At 41.8% G+C, this 21700-nt stretch overlaps 1 protein-coding gene across 2 annotated transcripts in view; it reads right to left on the bottom strand.

Moving 5' to 3' along the window:
- Nucleotides 1-21369, bottom strand: part of TTC14 (tetratricopeptide repeat domain 14) — a 43240-nt gene extending 21871 nt beyond the window's left edge. For both annotated transcript variants that reach the window (XM_030217233.1, XM_030217234.1), the window contains exons 1-8: nucleotides 21111-21369; nucleotides 16947-17071; nucleotides 15849-16048; nucleotides 10068-10152; nucleotides 9757-9886; nucleotides 7640-7795; nucleotides 6214-6285; nucleotides 3688-3807 (exon numbers count right to left, since the gene is read on the bottom strand). In XM_030217233.1, the coding sequence (XP_030073093.1) occupies nucleotides 3688-3807; nucleotides 6214-6285; nucleotides 7640-7795; nucleotides 9757-9886; nucleotides 10068-10152; nucleotides 15849-16048; nucleotides 16947-17071; nucleotides 21111-21244 (1022 nt within the window). In that variant the 5' untranslated portion in view covers nucleotides 21245-21369. The remainder of the gene's footprint in view (nucleotides 1-3687; nucleotides 3808-6213; nucleotides 6286-7639; nucleotides 7796-9756; nucleotides 9887-10067; nucleotides 10153-15848; nucleotides 16049-16946; nucleotides 17072-21110) is intronic.
- Nucleotides 21370-21700: the final 331 nt, after the last annotated feature.

The raw sequence follows: 21700 nt of genomic DNA, 5'->3' as shown, positions 1-21700 counted from the left end.
TTATTTTTGTTACATTTGTACCCCGCACTTTCCCACTCATGGAAGGCTTAATGCGGCTTACATGGGGCAATGGAGGGTTAAGTGACTTGCTCAGAGTCACAAGGAGCTGCCTGTGCCTGAAGTGGGAATCAAACTCAGTTCCTCAGTTCCCCAGGACCAAAGTCCACCACCCTAACCACTAGGCCACCCCTCAGGACCAAAGTCCACCACCCTAACCACTAGGCCACTCCTCCACTGTTGCTACTATTTGAGATTCTACATTTCCGATCTGACGAAGAAGGGCAACCTTCGAAAGCTAATCAAGAAATGTATTAAGTTATGTCCAATAAAAAAGGTATCATCTTATTTTCTTTTCCATGTTTTATTTTGTTTGATTTCTATTGATAACCTTAACAGTGGACTAACACGGCTACCACACTCCTCTACTTAAGATTCTACATGGAATGTTGCTATTCCACTAGCAACATTCCATGTAGAAGTCGGCCCTTGCAGATCACCAATGTGGCCGCGCAGGCTTCTGCTTCTGTGAGTCTGACGTCAGACTCACAGAAACAGAAGCCTGCGCAGCCTTCTACATGGAATGTTGCTAGTGGAATAGCAACATTCCATGTAGAATCTCCAATAGTCGCAACATTCCATGTAGAATCTCCAATAGTATCTATTTTATTTTTGTTACATTTGTACCCCGCGCTTTCCCACTCATGGCAGGCTCAATGCGGCTTACATGGGGCAATGGAGGGTTAAGTGACTTGCCCAGAGTCACAAGGAGCTGCCTGTGCCTGAAGTGGGAATCGAACTCAGTTCCCCTGGACCAAAGTCCATCACCCTAACCACTAGGCCACCGCTCCACTCAGCATTTGTATTCTGCTGAACCAAAGTAGTTCTAAGTGGAGTGCAATAAGAACAAAACCCAAAATCATCAATACAACTCATCATAAAACAGAGCCAAATACATAACATTTTTTTAAAAACATTACAAACCATAACAAAATATTAAATAATTCTAAAAATAATTTGCAAAATAGTCAAGTTTTCACTAGGCATCAATTTCATATAATCAGATGGGATTCTAATGCAGAAGGACAAAGTATTCCAAAGTTCCGAGCCCAATTTTAGTATAGTTATATTAAATGTTCTCTTCACAAGGTCTCAGTAAGAATGACTGATCTGACATCTTTGAATGGATCTGAGAGCTCCATTTGGCTGGTAATGCCTTATAAAGTCTTGTAGGTAACTACAGCACAGCCCATAAAGGGCCCTGAAAATTTATGTCAGTAGTTTAAACTCAACCCTTGCTTTACCGGGAAGCCAATGCAGCGTCATGAAAAAAAAAAACCAAAAAGAAAAAAGGGGATGCATGGTCAGACTAGGGAGCTCCACATATCAATTTAGGTGCAACATTTTGAACAGTCTGTACTTTTTTTCAATTGTTTGCCTGGCAGTAGAGGCCGACCGAAACTGATTTTTTTTTTTCAGCTGAAACCAAAACTGCCGCCGAAACCTCAACAAGTTTGGTCGTGTGAATGTGAACCAGTGAGGGCCACTGGGGATTGTCAGAGCTTACAGTCTGCATCCCTCTGCTAAACCCACAATATCTATACCAGAGTATAATAATTTAAATAAAAAAATGACCATATTTTACCCCCAAGCAAAATAGCTAATAAATGTAAACCACTTTGGTTGTATCACAGAAAAGCAGTATATCAAATCCATGACCCTTTATACAGACCGCAGCTAATGAAAAACTGAAAGCCATGGTGCTTTTAGAGTAGCCAACTTTCCACCACCCTCCAAGTGATAGCCAACAACATAAGCTCCTTAGGAATGAGTTATCCCAATTTTAGAGACTTTCTTGCTAAAATTTTGTATCAAAAGCTTGGAGCTCTCTACCATATAACTATTGTGCAAGATCAGAGTTCCAGAGCTTTACTATTAGTGAAAAAATATTTCTTCCCGTTTACACTGGAGAATTGACACTGTATTTGTATCTGCAATCGCAGTGCAAAAAAAAAAAAAAGTTTTTATATATATATACTAGCCGTTGAGCCCGTAAAAACGGGCTGGTATAGAGGTTTTCCTCCCCCCGCGGTCACCACCGCTCCCCTCCCCCCCGCGAAGTCGCCACCGCTCCCCCCCCCTCGAAGTCGTCGCCACCGCCACCCCTCCAACTGGTCCGGGCCCTCTCTTCACTTCTGAACTTACAGATCCATTCGCCGAACGCAGCAACGCACATCAGCTGAGCTGCCCCTTCCTTCTCTGCCTGTGTGTGTCCCGCCCTCGCTGACGTTACGTCACAGGAGGGCGGGGCCACAGGCAAAGAAGGAAGGGCTCACTGCAGCTCAGCTGATGTGCGTTGCTGCGTTCGGCGAATGGATCTGTAAGTTCAGAAGGGAAGAGAGGGCCCGGGCCGGGTGGAGGGGTGGCGGCGGCGACTCCGAGTGGGGGGAGGGAGCGGTAGCAACGTCGGCGGCGCAGTTTCCCTCTCTGTCCCGCCCCCCCCCCCCGTCATCACGTATTGACGCGGGGGCGGGACAGAGAGGGAAGTCTCTACTGCGCATTTGCAGTGAGTACGGTCACTCGCCGTTTATATATATTGATATATATATATACATATAAAATCTCTCTCTCAAACATGGCTGAAAGTTAAAATAACCTTTCTGCCAAAACCAGGCAGAAAACAGATTTTGGTCTGTTTTGGCACCACAACTCAAACCAAAACTGAAATTCGGTCAACCTCTATCTGGGAGTCCTAGATAGACAATGTTACAATAATCAAGCATAGCGAAAACCATAGATTGAACAACAACCTCCTGAACTACTGCATTCATATGCTGCTGAGCTGGTAGGGTTCAACAGTGCAATCAGATTCCTACGTGGTTTGGAGGATGTCAATTAATGAAGCTACAAATATCCTGACAGATATAAACCCTCATATATAAAAATGGCCAATGATGAAACTAATTCAGATCGACTAGTACTTTCACATGAAAGCAAATAGCTTGTCCGTAAACAATTTCTTCTTGTACTTCCCCCCACAAAATTAATCTAAATACTATTAGTAAAATTACACAGTACTTCCTAGTAGCCCAGAGAGGGCTAGGTTTATTAAAATGGTGCTATCAAGTTATCAAACACAAGTACACATTAACAAGCATTAATTACCATATGTCCCATTTAATGTTATGGAACCTATTAACTAAGGGGGTCATTTACTAAAGGTTAGCTCGAGTTATCCGCAGCAGGGCCCACAGGAATAAAATGGGTCGAGCTAATCTTTAGTAAAAGACCCCCTAAATGTGAATTAAAAGCATTACTGTGTGCTAATGTGGTAATGCTTTTAAGTAAATCTAACCAGGGTTGTGATTTCCACCTCAAAGCAACAATCATTTTCTTTTGCTCAATGTCTCCATTGTTAAAAAAAAAAATAATATATATATATATAATTCAATTTCTGAAAAAGCCCATTAAACCAAAACACAAAATACACCAAAATAAATCAAACAAAATTGACTGCATTCATCCCTACCAACACAATAAGCAGCCTAAAAGAAGCCACTTGCACCACAACGGTCACCCACAAAAGCAGTAAACTCCCCAAATTCCACTGATGCTGCTAATTACTAGTAATGCTTTCACTGATTTTCTTCCAGTTTTAGACCCCCCCCCCAAAAAAAAAAAAATACTTACAGTGCACCTCGAGCTACCAAAGCTTCAACATTTTTTGCATCTATTTCCAAGGCCTTGTTGTACTCATTCATAGCCTCTACGTGACGTCCCATTTTAAAATGATCAACCCCACTCTTCACACTATGGAAACAAGAATTCAAAACGTCAGCTAGGAACAAAAAATCATAATGTAGATGAATGTAACTCACCTTGAGCTACTACCAAAAACGCAGCGAGTTAAATCCAAAACAGGCTTGTAAATCAAATATATACACAATTGCCAAACCTCCCCCCTCCAACATCAACACACAAAAATCCCTGGTGATCTAACATAGTGTTTCCCCAAGACCAGTCCTGAAGTATCCCTTGCCAGTCACATTTTTAGGATATCCACAATGAGCCTGCATGAAAGAGATTTGCAAACAACAAGGGGTAGTGTATGCAAACCAAGTTCATGCATATTCATTGTGGATATCCTGAAAACCTGACTAACAAACGGTACTTCAGGACCGGACTTGGGAAATACTCAACCCAGTTAGGCTTCCATGATACCCACAATGAATATGCATGAGAGAGATTTGCACAGAATGGAGGCAGTACATGCAAATTTATAGCATGAATATTTAAAGTGGGTATCTTGAAAATCTGACTGGCTGGGTGTATCCCGAGGACTGGGTTGAGAACCTACTATAAAGAGATCTAGGCGCCCAAGATTCTGTTAGGGAACCCAGGCATCAGTGTGCCTAACATTTACACCAACCACAGACATGGCATAAGTGCACGCAGGAACACGTATAACTGGGAGCCCTGCCTATGTATATAACCCTCCCCCCCTTTGCATCTATGCACGCTGGCACTTTTGCAGGTCAGTGTACACTTATTCACATGAGCGCTACTATTCGATTTGTGTGTCTAAGGGGAGCATAAAATAGGGAGTCTAGGTTATAAAATTGCCCTTATAGTGGTCACGTTGATTGGACAAATACATGTATTAGTGCTGCCACTGTTTTATATTAAGAAATTTTAACAAAAAATAATGAATTTGAACACCAAAAAGAAAAAAAACACAAACACACAAAAAAAACCTCAGTTGCCTCTGAGCAGTATGCTTTACTTCAAAATTATACCTTTCAAACTTTACAATTCTAGACTTGTGACGCTGAAAACCAGAAAAACCTTTTTTTTTTTTTAAAGAAACTTCAGCTTGGGCGAGTCATGGGGCACTCTTTAGTTTTAGCCTCCACTGTCCAATTGTCCACTGGTCTTCATGCAAAAAACTTTGTTTGAATGTCTCATACAATTGAGGTTTTGAACACTAAAAGAAAACTATTTAAAAGTTTTTTTAAAAATATATAAAACAAAGATATAAAAACATGCTTGAAGACCAGTGACGCTTGGAGAGTGGGGGCTAAAACTAAGAGTGCCCCATGACTCCGCCAAGCTGAAGTCTTCTTAAAAAAAAAAAAAAGGTTTTTCTAGTTTTCAGCATCACAAGTCTAGAATTGTAAAGTTTGAAAGTTATTGTCTGATGGACTTGTGCTAAACATATGAGCTTGAATCGAGTTTACTTCAAAATTAAGCATTTTTCACACCTCTTGCAGACTAGATAACTGTAAAAATCCCTACTCCCTTTATGGTGCCTTTATGTTACTAAGTAGCCTCTTTCCCTTTATCCACAGCTAAGCCCAGTATTTCACTCCTATTTCTCGCTTGGTGAAAAACAGTTCCTCTGTGCACTAATCAAACTTGTTAGCTACTCTCACTTTTCTGTGGCTCTATCCTTCCTTCAAGACAGGTAGGCTGATAAAACCCTAAGCGGCATCTATTTCCTGCCTATTTAAGGGCTTCCAGCCTTCTAAGTCCATTCCCCCATAAGAGCTGTATTTGGCAGCAGCTTCACTCGGTTACACAGAGAATCAGGATTAGTTCTCCCCAGTGATCTATCCCTCCCCTTTTAGGTGTGGCACTGTCACAGACTGGTGAACCCTCTTTCTCCTTCAGCCCATTGAGCAGGGAGCCAAGGTTCTTGTGGGCCCCAGTGTGGGGTACCCATGCAGTACAACTCTACATCTCCTTCTTAATGGATCCTATCTCTGGAGGGAAAACAAGGCTCCTCCCTGAACTGAGTTTTATACTTCCTCCAAAAGCTAAAGCTTCAGTGCTATTGGGCCAATTTCTCAGAACTGACCAACCCCTATGCAGATCTGACTGGCACCTTTCTGGAGCAGAGGCCCACCATCTTCTTCCTCCAACTGCACAGAAAAGCACAATTTGGCAGCCTGCAATAAAAACATTCGCCTTGCTGGGCACTGCTTTTCTTTTCATCTAAAAACATTCTACATGTGATACAACAAAATTTCCTGCTCTTCTGCCACCCCATTCCAACATGGATAACACTAAATAGGAACCCCCACAGGGCTAACGAGCACCACAGGCAGCGGGGCATCACCGCATGAAGTGGAATACAGCCGCACTGCTGCAGCTCTTTTCTAATAAAAGCGGCCACGTGCAGTATATCAAAAAGGAGGCAATGAGAGCTTTACATACCATTTCAATGCCCAAGAAGCAGATTGTTTTTTTCGTAATGTAGAAGCATAATCCTCATCACTGAAATGTGTCCTGTATAGAAATAAAAAAGTAAACAGTTATGTTCCCGTTTTAATTGTGAGCCATGCAGTGTCCAGAGAACAGAAGTTGTCTTTAGATGAAGACAAAGGCAGTATCAAAGTTTTCAAAAAAATAATAATTTACCTCCAGCCAAAACAGGCAAGGTCACACTCATCATGAAAAATGCCAACTATATAGGTTTTACTAAGTATTTGGATAATGGTCACTACTAATAATTGTAGTGTGTAATCATCATAGCAGCTATGAATGATTTTCATTAATATTTCTGTAATCAGCCATTGTTCAAATTTTGAAATGTATTCATACCTCTTAATTTCCTTTCCTTGAACCTTGCCACAACAGGCTAGACAAGTGGGTTGGGTCCCTTCTCGACCAGCAGATGGAGGTAGAGATACAGATTTCACCCAGTGACATTAACCATAAAAGAGCTGTAAATCTCAGTATATAATTACCAAAGCAGAATCAAAAACAGTGACCCAAGGGCAACCTTTGCAGAAACCACTAACTGAAGTACTGAAGAATTGTATCTGCCGATACACCTTGAGAATTGGTAGGAGTCAGAAAGCAACCTGAAAACCTGTACCCCTCAAGTCTTCCAGGGCCTGGACCAGTGTGGCTAGATTCAAGGAAAGGAAATTAACAGTTTGGGTTTTTTTAAGTTCCAAAACTATTAAATTTTCAAGTCACTGAGAAGGATCAAAGTGTCCACCCCCAGCTTTAAACACACATCTTCAGTTCTTAGCAGCCTTGTCGATTGGTCCCTTTTGCAGGCGGCCCCTGGTCATCTGCAGCGCTTCCTTGTGTTTAGCAATTGTTTGCGGCTTTGGGTGGAGCTTGTCAAAAGTCTACATCACTCTGATGATATTAGCAGTAAGCTGGTACCCCCCTTCCTTTTTTCTCCGAATAACGGTAGTTTTACAGTGCAAACATTTTTGAACGTGCAAAAACTGGTCATGCAAAAAAAAAAAATGTTGTAACTTCGCTTTGTTTAAAGATAATCTCATTCCACGCAGCACATAAACTTAGATAGTAACAAATAAAACTGTAAAATTTCATGTTGACATTCCAAGCGGTTGCTAAGAAAACAGCAAAAAAACAACCCTCTAGTGGGTTCCTTTTTTTTTTCTTTTCCTCACCCTGTACATTGTGTCAAAACAAAAGGCAGAGAACACAGGCATTAAAAATAAAAATTGCCATATACTGTAGCAGCACTAACAACGTACTCCCCCCCCCCCCCCCCCCCCGAAGAACCTATCTAACTTCAAGCCATGTTGTTATACTCAGCCTTTGTTTCTCACAACAGAAAAACAGTAGATGAAATAAAAGCTCCTAAATAAAAAGCTACCTTTGCAGGCCTCTCATCAGCGATGGTGGGTCAGATTCACTGATTCCTAACTTCTCCAGCAGGAATTCAACTGTGGCCGGATTAGCAAATCCCAAAGACTGTTCCAAGGTCTTTTCATAAATTTGTGAATTACTGCTGGCCAGAGCAACACTTTGCCTTCAAAACAAAGCAGAACAAAAAATGAAAACTACCAAATACAACGGACTATATAGTAAAATAAATTTGCAAGAAAGTATATATTATACACAAACACAGGCGCCCTGTGTATACACAGAAAAACATTCTCTAAATCCCATCCAGCCTGCTGCATTATGAATTCGTGTAAACAGTATTTATAAATGTAGAAATCCTGCACCTGGAGTATTGTGTTCAGTTCTGGTCACCTCATCTCAAAAAAGATATAAAGGAATTTGAGAAGGTGCAGAGAAGGGCAATGAAAATGATAAAAGGGATGGGGCGACTACCTTATGAGGAGAGGTTAAGAAGGCTAGGACTCTTTAGCCTGGAGAAAAGGCGGCTGAGGGGTGATATGATAGAGGTCTACAAAATAATGAGTGGGGTAGAGCGGACACATGTGAAGCGTTTGTTTACGCTTTCTAACAATAATAGAACCAGGGGACACAAGATGAAATTAGAATGTGGTAGGTTTAAAACAAATTGGAGAAAGTTTTTCTTTACTCATCGTGTAGTTGGACTCTGGAACTCATTGCGGGAGAAGGTAGTGACGGCAGCTGGCCTTGCTGAGTTTAAAGGGGGTCTGGACAGATTCCTGAAGGAAAAGTCCATTGATCGTTATTAAATTTTAGGCTTTTGCCAGGTTCTTGGGGCCTGGATTGGCCGCTGTCGGAGACGGAGTGCTGGGCTTGATGGACCTTTGGTCTTTTCCCAGCGTGGCAGTGCTTATGTACTAAAACATGATGCTATAGTTGATAAGGACCTTAAGGTCTGTCTAATTTCCAAATGTGAAAATGGGAGAAAAACAGGCTCCCTATGAAGATATAAAAAGGCAAAAAAAACCATAGTAGGGATGACCAATAAATACTGTGTTTTTGCTTCATCTCCTAATGCTCAACACTACTTCAGAAATTGGATGAAGCACCATGACTCAACAGGTCAAACTTTCTGGAACGCAGCAAAATTAGGCAAGTTACATAATTCTGCTGGTGGAGACATTCTGAAACGGGCTGGAACATGAAAAATGTTTCAGTCCCTGCCAAGGTAGTGATATCAATCAAACAGCTTGAAAACCCCCTTCCTCCATTGCTTCTCACCCTTAGGATAATTCTGCTGGCAATGGACAGAATTGACCTATGGATGGAACCACATCTTAAACAATATCATTATGGCTTAAAGTAATAATTGGTTCCCTAGGAAGGAAAAACACTGCATTTTTACAGAACTCAATTGCTGAACCCCCCCCCCCCCCTCCCACGAATGCTCACATCAAGTTTAAAAAAAAGTTTTAAAAACCATGGTCTGGAGACAATCAGGCCTGAATGGGAGCTGTACTAGAATACATCATAGTGGTTAATTTAGAAGCCTTGTTTGTGATTTGGTTGTGCATATTACACACACACACGTTTGGGTGGGACAAGGGTGGGGCTAAAATATATACATGCATTCCTCAATTCAAGAGGGGAAAACTGAGTTGTCTGTACCGGATGTGGGTTGTGAGATGTGTTAGATTATGATTGTCCTGGGATTGGCAGCGTGGAATGTTGCTACTAATTAGGTTTCTGACAGGAATTGTGACCTGGATTGGCCACTAATACTGAGCTAGATGGACCACTGGTCTAACCAGTATGGCTATTCTTATGTTCTTTTTGTATGCTGTCCCTGATGCAGGCAACTGCCAAAACATGGCCCAAGTCAGGTTTATGCTCATTCAATAAACTTTTATTCACCCTACTTGTGTTCCGCTGTAATCAACATTTCTCCTGTTGCTAATTTATAAAATAGGGTCCTTTCTGGTCTTTAAACAGACGTAACATTATAAAATCAGGCAATACAAAAACAGCAGCAAAAGGTACAGTTTCCTCTTCTTGGTTTGAAATGCAATGTTTTGTTAACAGAGAATTCTATAAAATGTAACAGTAATTCAACAAGCCTATTCTCACTTGTAATGTACAGGCAGATCTTCAGAACTAATTACTCCCAATTTAAGAGATGACAGATGAGATGGAAGAGCTGCACTGTGCAAGGACACAGTAATCTTTTCATGATAGCGATCGATATCCTTTACTGCAGCTAAAAGATAAAGCAGAGTGTGGTGTTAGACTCCAGTTCTCTAAAGGTTTTTCAACTTGATGTGAGATCGTGAAAGTTTAAAAGATGTCAGGGTTAGATAGTTCAGCTTCAGCATGGTATGAGGAATGCAGGCAGAACAAAAAAAGATCTGAAACATGCAGTTTGGGAAAAAAGCAAGTACCTTGTATGAGATCTCCAATTTGATAATATGACAATGGATCACCATGGCTGCCATGGGAAGGCACATCTCTGAGTGGACAAAGAGCCTGCAATAGAAAACTTAAAAATATGAACAAACTTGGATCTAGACAGACAGACAGACAGACAGACAGACAGACAGACAGACACACACACACACATATATATATATATATATATATATATATATATATATATATCAAACACTTAGTAGTTGAACATTCACAGATAGGTATTAATCCAATGTTTTCCACTTGCAAGATCTATTCCAGAACCTGTGGGATAGTTGTCCATCAACCAGCTGGTGAAGACAGAGAACTAAAAACTGAGCCGAGGCATCTCTCTGGGCATCCAGCTCCTCAATACTTATGTAGACAAGTAGTAGGGAGAAACTCAGAATAAAAAGCATCTTAAACAAGTTGCTAACCTAACACTAACCAGATGAACAAACATTTGGACCTCTCATCTCTAGACAACTTGTAGAGAACAAGAGATTTATTTATTGGGATTTAACAACTGCCTTTATGAAGAGATTCACCACGCAAAGTGACCATTATTTGACCCACACCAACTAAACATCTCAGAAACTTTGGACGGGCTTTTGGAAAATTATCAGATAAAACCTAATTTCGCCTTCCGTTATAGTTTCCCACTATTCCAGAACCTGTGGGATGTTCAAATGCGATCCCTAGAGTGGGTGGGATCTTGGTGCCGCTGCCCTGAAAACCGAAGTCCCAAAACTGACTTCACAGCATGCCACAATGTCCATCCTGTAGTGTTTAACAAATGTATGCAGCATCGAACATATAGCCACCTTGCAAATATCCGCCAGAGAAAGTAAGGTAGTCTTCACCCAGGATGTCACTGTACGCCTTGTAGAATGAGCCCACAAGGCCTGAGGAGCCTGCTTCCCTGCATGCAAATAAGCATGATAGTCTCCTTTAGCCATCTAGCAATTGTGGGTTTGGAAGCCATGAAGTCAAGCCTCAGAGTGAGAATATGAGATACAAATGGAATATTGGTGTAAATTAACAGATCATCAGCATACAGAGTTTATTAGTATGTAAACCAAGTTAAACCTGTTATGGAGGATCCCTGTCTTAAAGCCATGGCTAGGGGTTCTATAGCTAAATTAAACAATAAAAGTAAGAGGGGACAACCCTGCCTAGTTCCCCTGGATATGGAGAAAGGAGGAAGTGTTTTGTTTTGTTTTTTGTTACATTTGTACCCTGCACTTTCCCACTCATGGCAGGCTCAATGCGGCTTACATGGGGCAATGGAGGGTTAAGTGACTTGCCCAGAGTCACAAGGAGCTGCCTGTGCCTGAAGTGGGAATCAAACTCAGTTCCTCAGGACCAAAGTCCACCACCCTAACCACTAGGCCACTCCTCCACTGTTGTTATTCCACTAGCAACATTCCATGTAGAAGTCGGCCCTTGCAGATCACCAATGTGGCCGCGCAGGCTTCTACATGGAATGTTGCTAGTGGAATAGCAACATTCCATGTAGAATCTCCAATAGTAGCAACATTCCATGTAGAATCTCCAATAGTATCTATTTTATTTTTGTTACATTTGTACCCTGCGCTTTCCCACTCATGGCAGGCTCAATGCGGCTTACATGGGGCAATGGAGGGTTAAGTGACTTGCCCAGAGTCACAAGGAGCTGCCTGTGCCCGAAGTGGGAATCAAACTCAGTTCCTCAGTTCCCCAGGACCAAAGTCCACTACCCTAACCACTAGGCCACTCCTCCACTGTTGCTACTATTTGAGATTCTACATGGAATGTTGCTATTCCACTAGCAACATTCCATGTAGAAGTCGGCCCTTGCAGATCACCAATGTGGCCGCGCAGGCTTCTGCTTCTGTGAGTCTGACGTCCTGCACGTACTCACAGAAACAGAAGCCTGCGCAGCCTTCTACATGCTAGTGGAATAGCAACATTCCATGTAGAATCTCTAATAGTAGCAACATTCCATGTAGAATCTCCAATAGTATCTATTTTATTTTTGTTACATTTGTACCCTGCGCTTTCCCACTCATGGCAGGCTCAATGCGGCTTACATGGGGCAATGGAGGGTTAAGTGACTTGCCCAGAGTCACAAGGAGCTGCCTGTGCCCGAAGTGGGAATCAAACTCAGTTCCTCAGTTCCCCAGGACCAAAGTCCACTACCCTAACCACTAGGCCACTCCTCCACTGTTGCTACTATTTGAGATTCTACATGGAATGTTGCTATTCCACTAGCAACATTCCATGTAGAAGTCGGCCCTTGCAGATCACCAATGTGGCCGCGCAGGCTTCTGCTTCTGTGAGTCTGACGTCCTGCACGTACTCACAGAAACAGAAGCCTGCGCAGCCTTCTACATGCTAGTGGAATAGCAACATTCCATGTAGAATCTCTAATAGTAGCAACATTCCATGTAGAATCTCCAATAGTATCTATTTTATTTTTGTTACATTTGTACCCCGCACTTTCCCACTCATGGCAGGCTCAATGCGGCTTACATGGGGCAATGGAGGGTTAAGTGACTTGCCCAGAGTCACAAGGAGCTGCCTGTGCCTGAAGTGGGAATCGAACTCAGTTCCTCAGTTCCCCAGGACCAAAGTCCACCACCCTAACCACTAGGCCACTCCTCCACATCTGAATAAATTGAGAACCAAAACCAAACCTGTTTAAAGACTCTAAAGATATTTCCACTCAGCTCTATCAAAAGCCTTTTCTGCACCCAAGGAAAGGGCCATCAGTGTTTCATTATAATTATTCGCTATGGGGAGGACATTACAGAAGTGTCTGGACTTATCACTAGTAACACGATTACACGTGAAACCATACACCACTACCGTCTCCTACAGAAGTACACAGATATGGAATGGGTTACCCCCAGCCCTAAAAACTATGGACAATCTAAGCAACTTTCGCAAATCTCTGAAGACACATCTCTTTAATAGAGCCTACAAAAAGACCCCTTAAAAACACAAATCACCTCCTAAACTATCCTATCTAATACCATCCTCTCTAATTCATCATCCATCTTATGATTACTTTGATTGTATCCACTCTTAAGCCACATTGAGCCTGCAAATAGGTGGGAAAATGTGGGGTACAAATGCAATAAATAAATATTGGTTTGGATGTATTAGTGAAGAGGTAACTTTAGAGATCAGGGGTTCTCAACCCTGTCCTTGGGAAACATCTAGCCGGTCAGGTTTTCAGGATACCCACAATGAATATGCATGAGATAGATTTGCATACAATGTAAGTAGGGCATGCAAATCTCTCTCATACATATTTATTGTGGGTATCCTGAAAACCTGACGTGTCCCAAGGACTGGTTGAGAAACCCTGCTTTAAATAATCTGGTGGACCACGATTTTAGCAAAAATTTACATCAATGAAATGGGTCTATAATCTTTTTTTTTTTTAAACTAGAGAGGGGTCCTTACCAGGTTTTGGTAGGATTGTTGTTTGAGTTTCAGTAAAAGAGCCATTAACAAATTGTTCTTTATATATTCCAGAATAAAATTTCAACAGGAGAGGAGAAGAACTTTATTTAGGGCCTCTTATTAACTCATGCAGGTCTGCCGACGGAGCCCATTCAAAATGAATGAGCTTGATAAAAGAGGCCCTAAATAATTTTTAATATTCTGCAGAGAAGTTTATTTAACCGGAAAGTTTTGATAGATGAGATTTCTTCATCTAAGGAAATAGAAGTTCTGATTTTTCCATTTTTGCCCATGCACATCCCTATAAACTCCTACGAAACAATATGTACAGATCAGATAGCTTTTTAGGGCCTTTCCTACTGGTACTTCAGATAAAGATGAACCCCAGAGAGATCAAGTTACTGGAAACCATCATATCCCAAAAGATCTATATTGATTGTAAATAAAATGCATAAAAAAAGTTTGGTCTGTGTGTGCAAATTGCAAGCAAAGCCCCCACACCAAAATGCTCAGGCCTCTTGGCTTTAGGTTAAGGGACCAGACAAATACTGTTTTAAAATCTGGATTCTGCTTTATCTTTTGAAACTAAACGGCAAATGCTACATTACCTAGGTCGCTTTACTTACTTAATTTTTGCAATTACTCAATACCCACGAATTACCTTCACAGCAGTTTCACACACAAGAAAAAAACATGACAAGACATGTGCAATGTGAATGTTTACGTTTGTAAAATTAAACACATTTTGATTTGTGTTTGAACATACCAAACCACTACTGCAGTTTACAAAATTTCTACAGTAGGTCTGCAGAGGGACAAGTGAGTTGAGACATAAATAAGTCTTTAATGCAGAATAATTAATGCAAGAACAGCTGGCTAAACTGACATAATTAGAAGGGTGTAGTGTTTCTCTCTATGCCACCATACAACATTTTGCAAGGAATTTAGAACTAAGCAATAACCTAGAAATGCCTGAAACAGTTTATACTAGAAAATCACATCTCTCTTACCTAGCAATCCTTTCTTCCACTGCTTGTACTGACAGGAGCTAGTAGTTTTAAGTTGTATGCTAAATAGTGTCAGGGGCACACAAAAAAGGAAGCTATCCCCATAGTTATATTTAAATGATGACTTTTTAAATGAATTATATGTCTGTGATGTTTGATTTAGCTCCCACTAAAGTGTGAGTAACTCAGTTAGGGTCCTACTTACTAAGGTGCACTAACATTTTTAGCGCATGCTAAAAATTAGCGCGCACTAACCATGTAGACGCCCATAGCAATATTATGGGCATCTACACAGTTAGTGCGCGCTAATACTTATCATGTGCTAAAAACGCTAATGAACCTCTAGCACGGCTTAGTAAACAGGACTCTTCTTATTATAGATAATGTGGGCTAGAAATGTTTAAATAAAATCAACCCTGCACTATTTCCAGATCTACAAAGCATGAACCAAAGTGGGTATGGCCTACTCATACTGCAGACCTTCTAGACAATTTAGCAGTTAACTATAAATCTAACAGAAATTATTTGCAAATACGTTTACTACTTTATAATCTTTCTACATGACATTATTTTAACACTAAGGGCCCTGTTTACTAAGCAGCGCTAAGGGCGCGCTAGCGTTTTTAATGCACACTACATACTAAAGACAACCATAGGAATATATAGGCATCTCTAGCATTTAGCGCCTTCTAAAAATGCTAGCACGTCTTAGTAAGCAGGGCCCTAAATGGGATATGTCTACTAAAGCGCTCTAGTAATTGGGCTTAGCGCATGCTAATGCAGATAAGCCCATTTCTAGTGTGCCCGTATATTCAGGAGTTTCCCGTATTTCTTTCAGGTCATACACTAGTGTTCACATTAGCACAAATTATCTGGAAAAAAAATGGACAGGAAGCACTTAACGCCTCCTATTTAGGAGATGCTAAGAGCTCCCACATTAAGGACACGCTAACCAGTTAGTGCACGGTATTCAGAATGGGCTAGCTGGACAGCACATCCGCGCCCATTCATCACCCTGACACGCCCCCTCTATAAAAGTAATACATAAAAATACCATGCGTTTAGCACATACAAAGAGTTTACTTACCTTAAAATACCTTAATGCATTTTGTAGTAAGCGATTTTGCGAGTGCTAAACATGCATAAGGGTTTAACAGGTTTTAGTAGACATACCCCATTGTTGGGCTGAATGGGAGCGAAGCCACTGACTACCATCACATTTTTCATAGGTTTCACTGGCATTTCCAATTTTGTTCTGTACACATCAATTAGACACAGACTAGTGGCTTTCTCATCCCAGCAAAGGTTTCTTACAGTTATCTCTAGTGGAGCCACATCTCTGATAGTCCCACTGCCTAGACAGACCAGCACAATGAAAAACCCAAATTCTCGAATGGAACCGATTCGTCCAATCACAACATCACCACGTTCTAGGTCTCGGAAAAACAGCTCGCGCTTGTCCCTAATGGGAACTTCCATGAACTGCTCCAGTGGTGGCATGATGGCATATAAATCTGAAATTAAGAGGACACAGAAGATAAGGCTATATTATAAAACAAACAGAACTCCTTGTTTCACAGCAGATAAAATTATTTGTTGTATCAGAAGAACTTCTGATTACTAGTGAGAATTTGGTGCGTTTAGAAAATCTGAATTATTTAGAGAGTCAAGCTGATATTTCCTATTCTCTCCTTCTTAAGTTCTAAGCACTCACTGTATTTTAGTAAATATTGAACAGAAAGCATTTAACTGCTGTTCTGCTCCCATGTTCATGGAGGCAGAGTACATTGTTATATATATTTAGTATGAGTGTTATTCAATTGCATTGTCTGTGTATAGTTAGAACCGTGTATTAGGACTGCTTTTCCTATAATTTGCAGGATCCTGTGATCGACTCCTTGTGAGCTTTCCCTATTGGCTGTTAGCTCTGAGCTAGGGCCAGCCCTCCCTCTCTGCCCCCTGTAGACTATGTGAGAGATCCCAGTCTTGCTAGCACACTGTCATTCACTACCCTAGCAAGACGAAGCAACAGAACTGATATATTGCACAATTAAAGATAAGTGCCTTTTTATGATTGATTTTGTATGACATTTAAATGTTGAAGACTGTTTCTGTGAATAGCCTTTTGTTTGTAATTGAACTCTATAGGAGGTTTTTTGACCTATGATTAAATTTTTCAACAGTGTGCACGCTGATCAGCTGATTTTGTGGTCTGGTTTTATATACCGTTGCTTGCCACAGTTTGAGGTCTTTTTCCTCCTTGCATAATAAACTGGCGTTATCATCATACTGATTCACTATATTTTTGTGTTTAGCTACACTAAATAGTACAACTACGTTGGAACTACATAGTTAATTTTGGTTATAGTTTGATAATAAATTTTCATAGTTTCATAATAAATTTTCCATCACCTTCAGTCTCTTCCCTTGCTTCAGACACTACTGCAGTATTAGGCTTCCATGAAACAGAAAAAAGGAGATCTGCTTTTCTTGCAATGAACTGTTGTACTTCAACATTATCAACTCTCTTTTCTTTCCTAATTAAAAAAAAAAAGGAAAAAAATGAGTCTTAGTATCCCAAATACCTGAGTGTAATATTTTTGAGTTTGTACCTGTGAGGCATTGCCTCTCTGGCTATTAAGTTAATCCATCAGATTTCATGTTTGTGAGTACTGTAATATGTTCACTTAAAAATCATTGAGATTATCCATAAATCATGCAGTTTGGGGGGTTCAGAAAATAAGGCAAAACTTTAATGTGAACAAATAAAAGCTAGCAAGGGCCACAAGAAAAATTCAGTTTGACTTCAGAACAAAAGGTAAAAAGCTACACATTATCCCCCAGATTCTATACAGCGCACCTAGAGATCTGCGCCGAAATCCAGGCGTATTATAACTCACGTACCTTAATTGGCTTAACAAGCTAATTATCATTGAAAACAGCACTTAAGCAATAATGAGAATTTACACACACAACTAAGCTTATTCTGTAATGCAGTGCGCCTAACTTATAACGCGTGCAGGCAAAAAGGGGTGTGGTTATGGGCAGGGAAATGGATGTTTTGTGGATGTTCCAAAATTTACGTATGTAGTTATAGAATGCCATCTGCACCTAAATCAACGTGCTGGGATTTACACTACTTTTTCTTTGGTGTAAATGGAAGCAGGTATTTTAAGAGCTAGGATATCGACTTAAGCATATTCTACATACCACACCTAAATCTAGGCGCTGCTTACAGAATATGCTTAGGCAGAAATATTTCCTGTGCAGATTTTTTAAGCACCATATATAGAATCTGGCCCTATGGGGCAATTCTGAGTAACCCACATAGGTGCAAAGTCTGTGGAAATTTCTGTACCCATACACCTTATAATTAATTTTCAATAGGTATTTTGCCTCCATATTCATACAGGCAGGGTGCTTGTTGTTTATATGTGTTCTGTGCTCTTTAAGTAGGATAGGACTGCAACTTACGCATCTAGTTTTCCCTACATCAGCACACAACTGTGGAACACATTACCAAAAGCCTTGAAAACGACGTACGACCACCTAAACTTCTGGAAATCACTAAAAACCAACCTATTTAAAAAGGCATACCCTACCGATCCAACTTAAATGCCTAATCTCTGCAACACAACCAAACTAAAGCACGTAATGGACATAACACAACTCTTCCATTCTCCGATTCCTTAATGTGGCTGTGCCACATGAACCTGATCTTACCACATCATCCTGTATTTGTTCACACCGGAGCCTGCAAAGGCCTCTCCGGTACTATGTAAGCCACATTGAGCCTAGGTGGGAAAATGTGGGATACAAATGTAAAAACTAAATAAAGTGATGTCATTGTTATTCTCTTGTGATAGGCTCTTCCTGAGCACCTATCCTGTTCCCTAGGCCTTGTGGGACTTTTTCTATTAGCTGGTTCTTTGTCACTGTGTATGCTGGCCTATAGCAAGGAGGTTAGATTGAGAAAAGGCGATACTGTCTAGCCCATTATATGGTTTGAAGCCAGTAGGCTGAGCTTGCTGGCAGTAGGCAGAGATTGTCACCACACTAGTTCACCCAAAACAATAGTAAAAGATTATTAGAAATAAGGGGCTGCCTATGTGTGGTCCATCTGTAAAAAGTTAAAAGCTATTCCAGTTGGATAGGCAGTGCCTTAAAATGTGGAGGACAAGGAATGTTTATTTTTTTACTTATTTGACAGCTTTTTAATTTAATTGAAAGCTTCCCATGAAAACTAAACTGAATATCACTAAAACAGTTTCAAAAGTTATCGTAGCTGGTGGAAACAGCACTAATAACGGCTGTATTTTTCTACAATGTTCTATACAATACAGTAATACATGGCCAAATGTCAGTGAGGATATCCTGTTTACTTAACTGTTGTAATCTGCCTTGGGAAGCCTGGTGTTATAAAGATTGGAAGTAAAATTAAACTCTGCATTAATTGGGGCACATGGAATCACTCATCTATTTTGTACAAATGGATTATTCTATTTTGAGTATGTTTCAGGGACAAGTAGTTTTCGTAAGTCAAAATAATAGGTTTTGGAACAGAGGTACACAATGTGCAGCCTGTGAGCCAAACAGAGAGGCCCTTTTACTAAAGCTCAAAGTGCACTAATGGACATTAGCATATGCTACATGCCACGTGGCCTAATAGGACACGCAGCATTTACTGCACACTAAGCTTCACTAATAGGGTGGCGGAGCAGGTGGGGGGAAGAGGGGTTGGTGGTTGGGACGCGAGGATAGTAGAGGGCAGACTTATAAGGTCTGTGCCAGAGCCGGTGATGGGAGGCGGGAAATACTGCTGGGCAGACTTGTACGGTCTGTGCCCTGAATAAGGCAGGTACAAATCAAGGTAAGGTATACACATATGAGTTTGTCTTGTTGGGCAGACTGGATGGACCGTGCAGGTCTTTTTCTGCTGTCATCTACTATGTTACTATGTTTTTAGGGTACCATACTCTGCCTGACCTTAGAATGCAACCCACTTGAGATTTTTAGCCAAAACAGGTCATGCAACCCCACACACATATGGATTTCTGATTACCTGGCCTCTACAGACACCTGAATTTCTAATTACGTGGTCCACCACTAGGAATCCTAAGATGTATATTTCACAATACTCTCCTGGTACACCAGTGGGTCTGGGTAAAAGCAGGATCCTCCAGCAGCTTTTTATATTAAAAGCATATGGGAGAACTAAAGGAAATCGGATCCTAAACTTTCAACTTGAAAAGCTGCTGAAGCTGTAACCCTGAGAATCCAGTGCAGCTCTAGTGGCATGTTAAGTTGGAAAGCATAGGATCTGGAGGATTCTACTTTTACCTAGTTCTGATCTGTAGCTTCAAGTTTCTATGTGAAGTAGGACTGCACCTCCATACATTCACTAACACTAGAAGACTGGTTGACCAGAGCGAGTGAGGTGCACATTAAAGTCATCATAATTGTTCCAAAGAAATCGCCCTCATTTCCACTGCTGCTCAGAACAGTACAGTATGACAAAGTACAAATGGAATCATTTCAAATCAATATCAAGCCACTCAGGGGGGGGGGGGGGGGGGAATCCCCCCCCCCAAAAAAAAACCCCAACCCAAAAGCACACCACGTTCAGCCTCGAGAACATATCTCTCTACATATATTCAGAGAAGACTTAGCATATCTGCTTGTTAGACTACTATCTTGTCTTATTATAATCATCCTCAGGAGCTTAACTGAGATTGGATAGCAGAACCGGTAGTGGGAGGCAGGGCTGGAGGTTGGGAGGCAGGGATAGCACTGGGTAGATTTATACGGTCTGTGCCAGAGCTGGTGGTGGGAGGTGGGGATAGCGCTGGGCAGACTTATACGGTCTGTGCCAGAGCCGGTGGTTGGGAGGAGGGGATAGTGCTGGGCAGACTTATACGGTCTATGCCAGAGCCGGTGGTTGGGAGGCGGGGCTGGTGGTTGGGAGGTGGGGATAGTGCTGGGCAGACTTATACGGTCTGTGCCAGAGCCGGTGGTTGGGAGGAGGGGATAGTGCTGGGCAGACTTATACGGTCTGTGCCCTGAAGAGCACAGGTACAAATCAAAGTAGGGTATACACAAAAAGTAGCACATATGAGTTATCTTGTTGGGCAGACTGGATGGATCGTGCAGGTCTTTTTCTGCCGTCATCTACTATGTTACTATATGTCACCCAAGATCTGTCTGTAATACTAAATATCTATGTTATCATGTATTTCCATTATTCATGATGTATTGTAAGCCACATTGAGCCTGCAAAGAGGTGGGAAAATGTGGGATACAAATGCAATAAATAAAAATCCAACACCAGCTCACATATCACAGTAAGGATACTGCCAGCTGCCTCCAAGGGCCAGCCATAAATCAAGAAGCCGAGTGTGATCAAGTCCTGATTTTTACCCAGGTAGTGTTGCTCTTCCCGACCCCCACCCCTCCCTCCCTAGAAATCACACCTATATCTGTACCGAGAAGGAGGTGGGGGCAACCCAACCCTGGCCTATATTGACCTGGGTTAGGTAGCCCAAAGCCGGGCCCTGCCAGACACCGCCCCCTCCTCACCTGTACTGCTGCCCCTTGGCAACGTCCCCCAACAGGCCGCGGAACTGCAGGTTCTCGTACTGCTCGCACCGGAGCAGGGAGAAGAGCGAGGGCCCGTGTGCCGCTAGGCACTGCCGCAGCAGGTCCCAGTCCATTGCCGCTGACAAGGGCGCAGGCCAAACGCCTTCCAGCCAGGCCCGAGGCCACCAGCAGCGTTAGAAAGCCCGGGACGACGTCATCATCACCTCAGCAGCAGCAGCAGCATGGACACGTAAATAAAATCAGCAAAGGTAAGAGGGGGAGGGGGAGGGGGAGGAGCGCCACCAGGGCGTTCCTACAAATTCCACACAGCCGCGCTGCGGAGAAAGGAGAAAGCTTGAAAAGAGACGCCCTGCACTTCGCTGGCTGCTTTTCTTCGCTAATAACCAACTAGGACTAGCTGCAGAAAGTGAAGTCGATCGGAAAAGACACAAAAAAAAAACCCCGGAAAAAGTGTTGTGCGCTTTGCGGATGCAGGGAGAGTTTGACCTCGCTCCCTAATCCCGAGAACGTGCACAGACAGCTTCCCAGAGGGCCTCGCTCCGGCTGGGTCCTGCCAGAGCGTGACGTTG

Source organism: Microcaecilia unicolor, chromosome 10, assembly GCF_901765095.1.
Source record: "Microcaecilia unicolor chromosome 10, aMicUni1.1, whole genome shotgun sequence".
Lineage (NCBI taxonomy): Eukaryota > Metazoa > Chordata > Amphibia > Gymnophiona > Siphonopidae > Microcaecilia > Microcaecilia unicolor.
Note: the sequence above shows the minus strand (reverse complement) of the source record. Positions and strands in the feature narration are given on the sequence as shown.